The sequence below is a fragment of the Melanotaenia boesemani genome, chromosome 23 (genome assembly GCF_017639745.1).
Source record: "Melanotaenia boesemani isolate fMelBoe1 chromosome 23, fMelBoe1.pri, whole genome shotgun sequence".
NCBI classification, from domain to species: domain Eukaryota; kingdom Metazoa; phylum Chordata; class Actinopteri; order Atheriniformes; family Melanotaeniidae; genus Melanotaenia; species Melanotaenia boesemani.
Genome location: NC_055704.1, coordinates 11722046 through 11737372, shown reverse-complemented (window position 1 = coordinate 11737372; position 15327 = coordinate 11722046). Strand labels below are relative to the sequence as shown.

At 38.3% G+C, this 15327-nt stretch overlaps 2 protein-coding genes across 2 annotated transcripts; one reads left to right on the top strand and one right to left on the bottom strand.

The window, feature by feature from the left end:
* The first annotated feature begins 1837 nt into the window (after positions 1-1837).
* LOC121635103 (chloride anion exchanger-like) lies at positions 1838-11216 on the top strand. The gene is made up of 19 exons (XM_041978165.1): positions 1838-1965; positions 2323-2462; positions 2666-2776; positions 3676-3836; positions 3923-4087; positions 5039-5191; positions 5403-5485; positions 5564-5711; positions 5973-6086; positions 6401-6478; positions 6557-6652; positions 6743-6849; positions 7440-7509; positions 7592-7684; positions 7778-7873; positions 8459-8656; positions 9653-9707; positions 9868-10001; positions 11196-11216. The coding sequence occupies exons 1-19, from the start codon at positions 1838-1840 to the stop codon at positions 11214-11216; spliced, it is 2151 nt and encodes a 716-aa protein (XP_041834099.1).
* Positions 11156-14643, bottom strand: cbll1 (Cbl proto-oncogene-like 1, E3 ubiquitin protein ligase). The gene is made up of 6 exons (XM_041978071.1): positions 14559-14643; positions 13631-13795; positions 13085-13191; positions 12801-12884; positions 12645-12718; positions 11156-12488 (listed from the first exon to the last, which is right to left on the bottom strand). The coding sequence occupies exons 1-6, from the start codon at positions 14569-14571 to the stop codon at positions 11477-11479; spliced, it is 1455 nt and encodes a 484-aa protein (XP_041834005.1). The 5' UTR covers positions 14572-14643; the 3' UTR covers positions 11156-11476.
* Between the last annotated feature and the right edge of the window lie 684 nt (positions 14644-15327).

The following is a 15327-nucleotide window of genomic DNA, read 5'->3' as shown; positions in this document are numbered from 1 at the left end:
GACAAAATGACATCAAGTCTACATGAAGATGCAAAGGCAATGCTATGCTCTCCAATTACCGAACAGGAGGTATGTGAGGCTATTAGCAAATTACAAGGGGGAACGCACCCGGACCTGATGGTTTTAGTTCAGAGTTTTATAAGCAGTTTGTCAGTTATTTAGTGGAACCTCTAACAAATGTGCTTTCTGAATCCTCCTAGTTTTAATCTGGCCCAAATATCTCTAAGAATTGCTCTTCATATAAGCCAATAAGTTTAATTGGTGTAGACTGTAAGATACTGGCAAAGATATTGGCAACTAGATTGGAGAGATTTCTTCCAAATTTGATTAATCCAGATCAAACAGGATTCCTTACAAATAGATACTCCCATGCAAATGTTTTCATTTCCACATGTAAAATTGTGCAATGCTCTTTTTTTATATTTCTCCAAAAATGTGCTATCAGTGGCCATTTCCACATCGAGTGAAACTAAGTTCCCAACTCCTTTTTACATTTTTTTTTTTTTTTTACACATGGGAGAAATATCTGATCAAGCACTGCAACTTATGATAAAAAATGGAAATTATTTTTTATTTGTTTTGGGGGTAAGAAAAAAGTAATTTTTTCGACTCCAGTAATTTCATTATGTCTTCAAACCATTTCTGCCAAAGAGGAGGGGCGACAGTGGGTAAGCTTGTCGGGTCCCTCTCTGAAGGTAGAACAGAGTAGCGTCAGTTAACTAAAACCCTAGTCATTGGTGATTTGTATAATATTTTCACCCAACTGATAAATGTGTCCCCTAACCTAAATCTCTTCAGCACATTAAATAAATACTCTCATTCCACCCTATCAAATGCTTTTTCCATGTCTGATGAGACAGCAAGAATTTGGGTTTTGGAGAGTACTGGATAATGGAAGCTGCATTGTTTCTTTTGGGTTTCCCACCAGAAGGTTTTCATCTTAACCCCTCACAGTATTCTCTTGTAACAAAACTACTCTTACTAGCTAAACTATGTCTTTCGTTTCAGTGGGTTAAAGATATTCCAGTAATAGAATGGTACAGAGAGCTATACAAGCTTTTGCCAATGGAAAATTTCTCTGCTGCTCTAAAGAGAAAAGATGCATTTTGTTTTACAAGTATGGCTACCAGTGTTGTCTCATGTGCCAAATGAAATCATAGACTTGCTTCAGAAGGGTGGATGAACTTTTAGAATGAACCTAATATCATAGGAACTGGACTGAAATGAATGAAAATTGCACTCTTCTGTTATTTATTTATTTTCTTCTTTTTTCTTCAGTTTTTGTTTTTGTATTTCTGACCATCTTAAATAAATTCAACATCTTTCCTACTTTGTTTAAGAGAAAACTGGGGGTCTGTGCTTCTCTGCACTAATCTAGTTTAGTAGAGCATTTTTGTTGTCATGGCTGTCATTGTGTTTATTGTTTGTTTGTATACTTTTTGTGGGAAAAATTATCACAAAAGAAAAAAATTAATACTGGAATAAGTAGACACAAGTAGATATGTAAGACAGATAAAGGAAGAGAGAGACAGATAACTGGGTATATTCAAGGCAAAAGAACTAGTTACCTACTACCTATTACTAAAAAAATTTTCAACATACCTCTCAACTAAAATTATAGCTTCAAAGTGAAGTTACAAAGAAAGACAAGACAATGACTGGATGACGTCAACACAATGTGCCATAAAGACACATTTGTTAATGATTGAGCAAAGCAAAGACAAAACCCGCACCGTGATGAGATTGATCTCAGATTAGATACTCTGGGCAAAGGTTCTTCAGAGGATCTGTTATATTATTTCAAAGTTAGACTCCTTCAAATACTTGAGGTGTGAAGATGACGACTTTGAGGAAACAGTATGTTGTGGACAGACCTGTGTACTCTGAGGACAGCTTTGATGAAAGTCATGAGAAAATCTACAGAAAGCACAAAACCATCCTGGACCATGTTAAAAAATATCTGACGTAAGTGATCCCTGGTTCTTTAGAAGTCATGGATGTGTGTTTTTTTTTAAGATAATTACTTTAACTTTTAGTTTAACCTCCTGAGACGTAGCATCATCAAATATTCGGTTGTCTAATACTAAATTCTGTGTAACTGGAAGCTGTTGACCACCAAAACTGTCATTTGGGTAGTCAGAGGAATTTTTTTTTTTCTTCAATTTCCAACAATTTCATTTTCAATATTCCTCTGATATGTAAGTTGTTGTTTTTTTATTAAATCTTTGTGTGTGTGTGTGTGTGTGTGTGTGTGTGTGTGTGTGTGTGTGTGTGTGTGTGTGTGTGTGTGTGTGTGTGTGTGTGTGTGTGTAACTGAAACAGCTGTGATGCAAAACGGGCCAAAAATGCAGTACTTTCTCGTCTACCTGTCATTGGCTGGATGAGGATGTACAGAGTTAGAGAGTGGCTGCTGGGTGATGTGGTGTCTGGGATCAGCACAGGAATGGTGGCCATCATGCAAGGTGAGGTGCTAAATGCCAAGCTTTATCTGAGTTGTGTTGACATTTAATGTCATTAAAAATATATAAATCATAAATACCCTAACACTAATGTCTTTTGTACTTTAATTAATTAATTAGCATTTTTCTCTTTGTTTAGGGACACTAGGAAATCTAATCTAACAAGTATCTAACATACATTCCTTACATGTCTTTGACTCACTCAGGACTCGCCTTCTCTCTACTGGCTTCACTGCCTCCAAGCTATGGCCTTTACACAGCTTTCTTCCCCGTGCTGACATACTTTTTCCTGGGCACATCAAGGCATATATCTGTTGGTACGTTATGCAGAACCAGAGTAATAAAGTGTTTTGTTGTTTGTTTGTTTGTTTATATCAATCCATCCATATTTTTCTGCTTATCTGGGGCCGGGTCGCGGGGGCAGCTAGGCAGGGAAGCCCAGGCTTGCCTCTCCCAGGCCATATTCACCAGCTGGGGAGATACCGAGGCATTCCCAAGCCAGCCGAGAGATATAATCTTTCCAGCATGTCCTGGGTCTTCTCTGGGGCCTCCTCCCAGTGGGACTTGCTCGGAAAGTCTCACTAGGGAGGCCACCAGGAAGCATCCTGACCAGATGCCCGAGCCACCTCATGTGGCTCCTCTTGATATGGAGTAGCACCCTTTCGAGCTAAGCCCAACTGGGCCACATGGGCAAAGTCCCAACCACCAGGCACTCACTTCCATGCCCCACCTCCAGGCCTGGCTCCAGAGGGGGGCCCATGTCCAGGCAAGGGAAACCTGGATCCTTTGATTTGACTCATCATAGGGGTCCATTGAGCTGTGCTTTGTCTGGTCCCTCCCCTAGAGACCTGTTTGCCATGGGTAACCCTACCATCAAGACATGCAAACCCCTCCACCGTTAGGTAGTTGTTAAACTAAATTAATTGACATACGAAAAGTAGTTTTTTTTTTCCTGAACTGGAAGCTTGAGATTTCTTAATCAGAAATTACCAGGTGTTTTGGCTTAACATTGGTGCTGAGCTTCAGTTTCAGTTTATTCAGTGTCAGCCCATTATTTCAGAATCGGTGGATACCGTCTTAATAGTTTCTGTTCACAAGAAATAATAATTTTCTTTCATCAAAACATATTTTAAGGGATGATATTTCTGAAAGGTTATAGATCTTTTCCTTTTGAAAAAGAAGAAAAACAGACCCTCTGCATTCATCCTCTCTGTAGGCTCCTTCCCAGTCCTGAGCCTGATGGTGGGAGCTGTAGTGACCCGTTTGGTCCCAGAGAATGGATCGCCAGCAAACATCACAGACTTTGAAGGTCTAACCCAGGACCAGCAGAGAGTCCTGGTGGCCTCCTCTGTGACATTCCTCATGGGGATTTTCCAGGTAGATTGGATTCTCTCTGTGGATCATGCCATATTTTCTATACTTAAAACAGACTTATTTCCTTTTTCCTTTTATTTCCAATACAGCTTGCCATGGGTATTCTGCAGGTGGGCTTTATTGTTGTGTACCTGTCAGACACTCTGGTGTCTGGTTTTACCACAGCAGCTGCTGTTCATATCTTGGTGTCCCAGCTCAAGTTTGTGCTGGGGTTGCCAGTTCCAGGAATCAGCGGTCCACTCTCTATCATATACGTAAGTCCAGGACAAGTCTGATCTGATATTAAATGACTATCAGTGTAATTTTATAGTTGGAATTAGAAGAAGTAGATCTAAACTTGCCATGTTTGTTTAAAAAATCCAACACTGTGGTTTTTCAAATCGAGCCCATGCCCTTTTATATAGTAATGCAGGAATAAATCCTGAACTTGTATTTATTTAGAAACAGTCTCTTATCATGTTGGAAAAAGATAAAGGCCATCAAAGAGAGTCAAACATGCACCATTTTTTGATATGGTGGGATTTCAGTGTATGTTGGTGTTGACGGGATAACTCCTTTCTGGATAACACACCACCTTATCTAACTACCAGTCACAGGTGAATATCACTTCCTCTTAGTTTGTCTGATTCAGTCTTGCACAAATCCAAGACAGGTCGCCTGCAGTGATTTCAACAAGTTCTTTCTTTGTTTTATTGGTTTTACTAACAGTAGTTTTATTCTTCTTATATGGCTACTATTGTTATACAGCACTTTAGGCAACAGCAGTTGTTTTTAACTTGACCTTGAACATGAACTTTTCTAACAATGCAGGAATGCCAATTAACCATGTTTCAACAAGCGCTGGAAACCTGTAAGCCCTTGTTTATGGAAAAGTTATCTGCACAAATCTGAATGAGTGGAATAAAAGTTTTATTTACTGTCAAGACATTGCTGTGTCATAAAGGATTTGAAGAAAATCACACTAACCTCATATCTTTATGACCGAGCATTCACAAAACAGGAGCCTGAGACTGTGGATTGCTCTACCTAAACATTATATCTAAAGTGACACTGTTGTTAGACGTACAGTAGATCATTAAAACTCAGTTTCTGCTGGAGGGTGCACCAATCTCATTCTGCCACCTGCAGACTCAAATTTACATTATTAGTATCAAAATATTATTTTTATTCATGCTCATATGTTTCTGTGCTCGTCTTTTGCACAGACCTTGGAAAAGATCTTTGTCCAGATCACCTCCACCAATATCTGTGACCTGGTGATGTCTGTAGTGATTATGGTGGTGGTATACATTGTAAAGGAGCTGAATGACAAATACAAAGCCAAACTACCTGTCCCCATACCCATTGAGGTTATCGTGGTGAGTCTCCCTGTGTTCATTACCCTCTTAAATATATAACTGCTTAAACAAAGGCCTTAATTTAAAAATAGTTCATCTCTATGTATTTTTACAATCTTGTATGATGGTACATTTTGGATGGCAATCATCTTTCTTCTAATAAACGGATACCAAAAGCTACCAATGACCCATTTCACTAGTGTTGCTTAAAAAGCGTCTTTTCACTTCATAGACGATCATAGCTTGTGGGGTGTCCTACGGCTTTGACTTTGAGAACAGATATAATGTTGACATTGTTGGAAAAATGGTTAGTGGGTAAGTTTTAAGAGCTTCACGTTAATATTTGATGTATTATCGGTTATTTTGTTGCAACATATCACGATCATTTTGCAGGTACGAGTCTCCCATTCCGCCGAGCGTGGCAATCTTCCAGGAGAGTGCTGCAGAGGCCTTCCCTATAGCTATAGTGGGATTTGCTGTGGCCTTCTCTGTGGCCAAAGTCTACTCTATCAAACATGATTACAACATTGATGGCAACCAGGTGATTACATATGATGCCTTTCTTAGTTTGGCTCTGACAGAGAAAAATAAGTTAATTGGTTACTGATGCTCAGCAAGTATGAGTGATAATCCTCATAATTTTGGTCATGAAGATATAAAGTTATACAGATTATTGTCTTTATGTCAAGGTTAGCTGTAAGTTATCATGGGATAAAAAACCTTAGCAGGTCACCACTTTACTGAGAACTAAGACAACTGCGTACAGAATTTGAGCTTAACTTTGCTTCCGTTTCCGTTTCAGGAGCTGGTTGCCTTTGGGGTTAGTAATATGTTTGGAGCTAGCTTCAGATCGTTTGCAGCCAGCACGGCTCTCTCCAGAACCGCCGTGCAGGAGAGCTCAGGAGGGAAAACACAGGTCAGAAAACCATCCGGGCCGTCTGCAGCAGGGGAGGTCTAAAAGAGACTGGACAGCTATTTCTGTACTTTTTACACAGCTGATTCAAATGGATCTCCTTAACAGCTTGTCTAAAATGTTTCCACAAGCCTGATAATGACCAAATATTTTGAGCCAGGGGAGTGTAAACAGAGACATCTAGAACCTGCAAAGCAGTCGCCCTTCAGAACAAGATTATAGGACAACCCTGATCTATAGCAGCTCTTTATATTTCACTTTTTAGTTTCATTTACCAATGTCTTAAAATTAAATGTTAACTTTTCTCACAATTGCAGATTGCAGGGCTGATTTCAGCCATGATGGCGATGATTGTAACAGTGGCACTTGGCTTTCTGCTGGAACCACTTCCCAGGGTGATAAATTCATTTCATTTATTCATTTTTATTTATTTATTTTTTGTAATACTAAAGCTTAATTTTTTTTTTATCCAGTCTGTTTTAGGTGCCTTGGTTATAATCAACTTGAAGGGGATGCTGATGCAATTCAGGGAAATCCCATACCTGTGGAGGAGGGACAAACCAGAATGTGTATGTGTTCAGTCCCAGCTGTCTGTATGTTCTGTTATTTCCTTGCTTACTTGTCATTCAGGTCTTTGACATTCAGGTCTTTGTCTGCAGGTGGTGTGGGTGGGAACGTGCTTAGCGGCCATCTTGCTTGGACTGGATTTTGGTCTAGCAGTGGGCTTGGGGGTGGAGCTGTTTACAGTTGTCTTCCGGACTCAATTGTAATTTTAAAGTTTATAATATATGATATGCGCTTTCACACATATACAGGTTAACCAAATAGTGGATATTGATGCACCCCCATGACATTACATTTGGTTTTGCACCTTTTGCTGACAGCAGCCTTGATGTTCTGTCTCATCAGCACTTCCTCTTACGACAGTTGAATGACAATAGTTTCCAACGTACTTTTGACCCCATGGTCCTGGTAGAATGATTGTTTCTCATGTAGTTTGGTCTGAGAACATGTGCATGTCAATTCATGCACATGTAGCAATTGCTGCCAGCCCTGTCTTACATTTTACCTGAATCTTTTTATATTATGCACTATATATAATCTGCTCATTACAAAATTTCTCAAAACAGTGGCATTTGTTTTTGTTTGTTGCTGTCATTGAAATCTAGATTTGACTCTAAAAGATGATTTCATCCATCCAGTCATGAAATATGTCTCCTTTAATATAAGCTGTGGTACAGTTTTCACTTTTGGATCTACTGATATAATTTGTTCCTAAAATTATCTTTCTTAATAGTTGTGTTTTATTTGATCTACACGGATGCAGTGTTTTTAATAGTTTTTGTGTCGTTTTAGCCCCTGCTGCTCTGTCTTGGCTAACATACCTGGGACCGATCTGTACAGAAATCGTAAAGATTACCTGCAGGTAAACATGACAGATTAAGTTAAATAAATTATGCTAAAAAGACTGAATGGATGGCTTCAGTCTACTATGAATATCCTCTCAGATAAGTGAACCAAAAGGAGTGAAAATCTTCAGGATACCCTCACCAATCTTCTTTGCCAACATTGAGTTCTTCAGGGACAAGCTTGTAGAAGCTGTATGTACAACACACTCTTTTTCATCTACTGCTGTAATTTGTTTTAGTGTTGAATAAAATAAAGATATGCCTGATACCAACACCATGTTCCAGGTTGGGTTTAACCCTATGAGGGTACTGCGGAAGAGGAACAAGGCCCTCAGGAAAATCAAGAAACTGTTGGAGAGAAGGGATCATGGCATTACAGAGGTGAGATCCCAAACAAACACAATCATTTTTCTAAGTTTATGCAGTGGCTCTTGCAAGAATCTGGAGGTGTTATATTTTTATCAGCATTTCCAACATTTGTCTGCACTTAGATGCCATTCTCATGAATGCCATGTCTCACAAACGAGAAAATCAGCAAATTTGGACCAAATGATGATGTCACAAAAAAAAAGTTTTTGCTTGTAAAGTCTTAAACTGTGCTCTACAAAATTATTCAACACCTATCAAAGAGGCTGAATATTGCTTGCAGCTCTGTGTTTGTTTAGATTCCTTTTCAGTATTCGCTACATACTTTCACTGGCCACTTTATTAGGTGCACCTTGCTAGTACAAGTGTGGACCCCCTTTCACCTTCAGAACTCCCTTAATCTTAATCTAAATGCATTGATCTGCAGTCATGTGATTGGCTGACTAGCTATTTGTGTTTACAAGCAACTGAACAGATGTACCTAATAAAGTTGCATTTAAGTGTAATTCTGAATAATCACATGATGCACTGACACCTAAATGGTTGGAGAATATTTACGACGATGAAGGTGTAATTCTAGTTTTTACCCCTGTCAAACAGAACGGCCTACAGGATTTGTTCCGCCCAAACGACGACCATCAAGTGAACTTGAAGGAGCTGGATCTTCCATTTCAGATAAACTGGAACGCTGAACTTCCTTTCAATATCAGCGTTCCCAGAGTGGACATCCACAGTTTGATCCTGGATTTCTCTGCTGTTTCGTTCCTGGACATTTCTGCTCTGAAGGGGCTCAGAACGGTAAAAAAAGTCTTTCAGTTCCATCCAGAGTGAGTGGGAATTGAAATATTACTGTTTTTCTAAAACTAAGCTGATAAAAAATAAACCAAGATTTTTTTTTATCTTTAGCTTTGTTCAAATCCATTTTGTAAAGATACCAAAGTGCATTAACAATGTTTTATAGTGTGCAGTAAAATGTTCCTGATGGCAGACATAAAATCATATTATGAAATTATTAAGGGTTAAATATTGTGTATTTATTGATCCCCAGGAGAGATTTTACAAGTTCCACTGCTCTTTATATTTCAAGTTAGCCCAATATTTACAATTTTTTTTCATTAAAATAACACAGAAGGTAATGCATGATGAATATAATCCAGTAAAACAATGCACATGAGTATAATACATTTTGCATGAAATTTTTTTACTTTTAGCCCCTAAATATATCCCACTAATGCATTTGCTTGAGAAATATCAGAAATTATATTTCGTCACAGTCATGTCATGTAGGTCAAATACCTGACTGCATTTTTTAAACCAAGTCACCTTCATTAATGAAGCACACTTAAATTGAGAGTAGTTAATCCAACGTGTTTTCTGTTCGGGGCATATAAAAGAAATACAATCAGAGGTATAAAAATAATATGAAAATGAGAAATAAAATAAAAGAGTAAAACAATATAAAATAAAAAGCTAAATAAAATAAAATATTTAATAAATTAAAACAAAACTAAATTCAAACTAATTAAGTGGAAAAGTGAAAAACAAAAAAACAAAGAAAAAAAAATCTAAATCAAATAAAAACAGTAAAACAAAATTAAATTGAAATAAATAAAATTCAATTGAAAATCAAATAAAACAAAAGAAAATTAAATATGTCACTAATCAGTCATTTTAAAACGTCTACAACTGGATGTAAACAAGAGCCACTTGTAAGGTCATCATGATGAAAAGCATGAAAAACTGCAACGTTCTTGTCATCTTACCCCGTAGTCAGTGTTTCATTTTACCCCACAGGCCCTCAAGGAGTTTATCCGAGTTAATGTGGAGGTTTACATAGTTTCTTGTGATGGTAAGCTCCTCAGGCATTTCTTTCTTTTTTTATTATTTTAAAGGCACATTCTCAGTCTATCCACATGTTAAAGGAGATGAACTGAGCCCCAAAGACAAGTCTTATAAACATCCTGCACATATAAACGTAAACACACATCCAGGTCTTTTTGTATCCACAGCTTACATCCTGGAGAAATTACATGGCTGCATGTTCTTTGACGATGAGATTCTGACCTCCATGTTTTTCCCAACCCTACACGATGCCATGCTGCATGTACTTGAGAATCATCAGAACAGCGGCGCGGGCTGGGTGGTAAGATCTCTTACACAGCAGATTTTGGTAGCTGACTTGCACTTTGGGATGGTCCTCCTGCTGACATGCTGGTTTACTAAAAGAGGATGAGCCATTTTTATTTTATTAGGAATTTTGTACTTATTAACTTACTCCTCAAGGTTGCATTTATGGTACAACTGAAGGTTACACCTCCAGATGTTCTTTTAATTTAAGATATAGGTCTTTAAAATTATCCTATGTCCTGACTTGACTTTCATAGTTATGCAACACAAACCTCTTTTAGATTTTTATCATAAGCAGTTAAAGTGTTTCATTGTATTATCTTGTTTTTACAAGTTTCTCTCTATTACAGTTAAAAGAATCCCAGCTGTAAAAAGACAACGGCATCCAGGAACATCCAATCATGAACAGCTTTTTTTCAATATATACAATTAAATAATTGTTGCCAGTGTGTAATGTTGTGGTTATTTTGTGTTAAATCCTGAAATGCTTTTCACATACGAGCCCATTCTTTCATTTGTTTTAGTCAATTTAGCATTTGTTCTCAAACCTTGTTACACTATGCTGCCATTTCCCCTGGTGTGCTTGTCACTCAGTGTAGTACTAACAGGTTTTGAAATGCTAAAATAGGGAGCTAAATTCAATAACTGGGAAAATTTAACTGACAAAAATACCATAAATGTAACACCAAACAAGTTATTGTGAATGTAACTGCCAGTTTTTTTATCTGATATTGTAAAGCAAGGAGACAAGCACAATTTACTATCCAATATTAGACATAACACAAGGGCAGTTTCCACTTTAGAACAGGCCCCAACAATCTGTGAAATATATTTAAGGTTAAGTGATGCTTTTTATTATCAAACATTCTTGTTCAAGTTAACTAAAAAGAAATTATATTTCTGGTTAAAGTGGTCAAAACATACAGAAATGTGTGCATTGTTTTATAAGATGTTGTAGGCATCAGACTTGCTTTATGGAATCAAATTAAGAATGATCACAAACACGGGAGTCTCCGTGTATTTCATCCGCTTACTTAGCACAACTACTTTGATAAAAATTTAAATTTTATTACAAACTTATTAACTCCTTGGAAAGATAGTCATATATGCTATTTTCATAAACAAAACATTTGTTAAATCAACTACTTCATAAAAAATGAGATCAAAATCTGCCATTAAAAATTTATTGAGAATTGTTAATGTCTTTCAGTGTACATGTGACATCAGCTGACATATATACACCAATATTTACCATAAACTATTAAAAAAAAAACAAAAGGGGACATTCCTGCTCTTCTCCAAGTCATCATGTTGAATGGGAACTTGAGCACAGTTAACTAAAATGTGCACCACATACATATTTGACTCGGGACAGTTTTATCAAAATCAAAGTCCTACATCCTGTAACCCTGAGGTTTACTATCACATTAGCCAGACAAGTAGTATGGAACAGAATGACACTGACTTTTTCCCATTCACCCAGTTGGCAGTTTACTGATAATAAGGCCGATAGCGGCCCTGATCTGGGTGGTGCGGCCCAGGCATCTGGCCCTGGGGGGGTGGACCTTGCATTCGTGGAGGTGGTGGACCTCTTGGAGCAGGCCACATCCCAGGACTGAGCCCTCCTGGCTGGTTAAAAGGTGGACTAAGGGTTCCCTGGTCTTCAGGGAACTGTTGCATGGAGTTAGGGTTATAGTGATGAGGTGGAGGGGCATTAACAGGGGGCCCGCTGTGCTGTGGTGGAGGTCCTGGGGGTGGGTGGCCAATATAAGGTGGCAACTGGCCCATGATATGCGCTGGTGGAGGAGTGATAGGTGGGGGAGCTGTAGACATTGGGGGAGGAGGGGCCTGGTTGTACACCATGTGTGGTGCTCCGGCGGCCTGGGAAGGATGCTGCATTGGGTGACTGATGGGAGGAGGTGGGGGAGGAGGAGGGCCAAAGTGCTGTTGTGGGGGCATCATGTGGTGAGTGTGTGCCACTACAGGTGGCTGGCCAGGATAGTCCCCCGGGTGGTGGTGAGGGGGCTGAACAGGGCCCGGTCCACCGGAGTGAGGCTCCCTTGAGGAGGAGTCATCTTGGATTGGCACGGTGATGAGATTACTGTGTTTACGAGTTGTTACCGTGGCGATGCGAAATGTCTCAGGACCCAGAGCAGAAGTGGGTGGTGGCCCTTCGTGTGGAGTCGGTGGTGGCGGCTGACTGTAGGGGTCATGACTGCTGTGCTGGAGCGGGTTGGGGAGATGAACGTGATTCTTTGCTAAGAGAGGCGGAGGCACGCGGAAGCGGTCCGAGACCTCAGGCGCAGGGGGAAGGTGCACAGGATCCTGACGGCCGGCAGAGGACTTGGCTGCCCTCATGTGGCGATGGTTCACGTGGGCCTGGAGGTCACGTTGGGACAGGTAGGTGCGCTTACACCCCGGCACGATACTGCACATGTAGAGAGAACCTCGCTGGCACTGCTCGATGCGCTGAACTGGATCCGTGCAGTTATAGAGAGTAAGCCTGCACACACAAAACCAAAAGCAAGTCGACTCAAACACAAATATTTCTCAGGGTAAGCTTTTTTTACACACAGACTATGTAATGTTCTTATTATGTATTTAAAAATAAAATAAAAAATAACTACCACCACACATCCAAATGTTAAAATTATCTCACCCTGGGCACATCTTCTCCCCTTTCTTCTCATGAAGCAAAGCACAGTCATAGCAGAAAACATGTTTGCAGGGAATCTAAAGAGTTAGAGGGCAAGAGTTAGGCACAAAAATCATTACCACAAGAAATCCTAAAAAGAAAATGCAAGAGAATACATACCATCCGTCCATACAGTTGAATAGGCAGACCACATTTGTCACAGAAATGAATTGGAACTTCATCCCTTTCGCCAATCAAGTTTAACTGTTGGATAAGTATTAAAAGGTTAGAATCACAAGTCACTACCTGACTTAAAAAAAAAAATTCCTGTCAATGTTTTTGGGTTTCATACCATCCATCATAAAACAGCAACGTCAGTAATAATATATATATTAAAAAAAAAAAAAAAAAAAATAGCAATAATGTTAAGGCTAAGTTCCTCAAGTTTCTCACAGGTAATGTACCTTATAGTCCCAAAACAGTGGCTGGGGAAATCTTCTCTGACTTGCAAATACATCACCAGCTTTGGTGCCACAATCAAACCGGTCCTCTTGCTTGAAGCTAAACTTATCTGTGAAATACAAGACAGACAATTCTTTAATAGGACTTGGAGAAAAGGTTAATGTAAATCACTGACTGATGATTGCTGATTAATCTGGAGTATTAATAAACTAAATAATTTATTCTTTAAAATAAAAATAAAAATATGATCAAGTGTGGTAGTGCTGTTACATGAGTGGTAAACTGAATTTCATTACATTGAATAAACCCCCAAAGAGCACAATAACATTGCAGAACAGAAAACTGCCGAAACTGCCAAGACAAAAATAGATCCAGCCTATGAATATGAGCTTAAAGAACTACTAAGTGACTAACACTGAAATTATTACTGATTCACATTGAATTATGACAACAAACAAACCAATCTGAAAGTTTAAATAAGACTATATTTTTAACAGTCTTACTCTTAAAACACACTGCAAATAGGCATGCTGTACTGTTGTTCTTACCATCTTCTCCAGGTTCATTTTTACAAGGTCTGCCAGTGGGTCTCTGAATGCGTGGCTGAGGTTTATTTCTTAAGGGCTGCTTAGATATGAGTTTGATGGGGATCCTTCTACGAACATCAAGGCCACCCAAACTCCCGGAGCCATCACTTCCTTGAAGATCATTGTCTGTTGACAAAAATTGTTGCATATAAACATACCTAACCTTGTGAAGTCAGGAAGGGATACCGTTGCAATATAAACACAAAAGGCACGGAAACATAATATCACTTGAATGAATATGAAAGAATTTAGTAAATGTTTGCCTGAAAATTATAATGATTAATGCATTTGGTTGCTTCATCTAATAAATTAGAATAACTTGAGTTTCTAATTAGTTATTAATTACAACCTCAGGTTGAAAGCTTCGCTCATTTTGCCAACATGAAAATCATTTGAACCTGACATTAGCAAATATACTGTAAAAATATAAAGCGAAAAGGCAACCTCCTAAGTCTGCATGAATTTTCTGAAGACAGGTTATGACATATTAACTCTTTCAATGTCTTAGCCAGAACAGTTAGCATGTGCTAATTTACTAGCTAGTCAAAGTGCACAAACTCAGTAGCAGCTAGCTTATCACGCACAACCAAGTAAAAGTGTATGTGATATAATATTACATATATCATTAAAAATAATTTAAACGTGAACGTTAACTTTTGGTGAATTAAAGTGGATTAGCATTAGTCCTTCGTTAGCAAATTTTTAGCTAACCTAAACCATGCTAGCTTTAATCGTTCTCTGGAAGGCATCGTAATGCTGCAGCAAAACGGTATTCTACGACCAAGATTTTCGCTAACTTAAAATGCTCCTTTAATGATAACTGTGTAGTGAAAAATATATAACATAAACAAACTTTGGTAGTATCGGCCCTACTTTACAATTCACTTACCGCTTTGGTCCATGATCCAACGAGTGAACACAATGCATTGTGGGATACAGAGAACAAGCGATGAGAGGAGGTGAAACCAGAGCGGAGAAAAAAAGGGGTATTTATTTATTTATTAATTAATTAATTTATTTATTTTATTCATTTATTTATTTATTTAATAACTGCACTTTTACTTAATTGTTTGCTTGCACGACTGTGTACCCACTAACCACATCCACCGGCCTATAATTTTATTCTTTATATAACCTGATAGTCCAAGGGAGACCTGGCCAAATCATCAGCCCTACAAAGCCATAATGTATATTCATCATGTGTAATGAAAAAAAAAACAAAGTAAAAAAACAAAACAAACAAAAAACAAACAAACAAACAAACAAACAAGCAAAACAAAAAAACAATGGTAATTCTCCGCTGTTGACTTTGTTCTGTTCTTATATATTATAGAGCAAAAGAGAGACAAAAAAACAGTCAAATTCCTTGTATGTATACACATTCTAGCCCAATGAGGTGCGATATGCCAAATGCTGTTATTTCTTGTAGAAACTATAGGAAGTGAACAGATGCCTCGCTTCAACTAGACGAGGGAGAAAAGTGATTTGGTTTCAGTGTAATTCTCCTTATGATTTTCATGCATATTATTTAGGGTTCTTTAAAAGGGTATACAATGTTCAAAATCTTGAAGCGTGTTTCTGTGCGTGGTACTTTTGGAGACGCAGGAATTGAGAAAACAATTATTATTCTGTGTGCAGGGATATAATTTTTCCACGAA

Coding starts and splice junctions, on each gene's coding strand:
- cbll1 (XM_041978071.1), bottom strand. Junction 12,885..13,084: donor CACTGTTTTGGGACTATAAG/GTACATTACCTG, acceptor CTTATCCAACAG/TTAAACTTGATTGGCGAAAG. Junction 12,489..12,644: donor GGGGAGAAGATGTGCCCAGG/GTGAGATAATTT, acceptor TTGTGTGTGCAG/GCTTACTCTCTATAACTGCA.
- LOC121635103 (XM_041978165.1), top strand. CDS start 1,838: ATGACGACTTTGAGGAAACAGTATGTTGTGGACAGACCTGTGTACTCT. Junction 6,479..6,556: donor TGCTGGAACCACTTCCCAGG/GTGATAAATTCA, acceptor TTTTTTATCCAG/TCTGTTTTAGGTGCCTTGGT. Junction 8,657..9,652: donor CTCTGAAGGGGCTCAGAACG/GTAAAAAAAGTC, acceptor TTTACCCCACAG/GCCCTCAAGGAGTTTATCCG.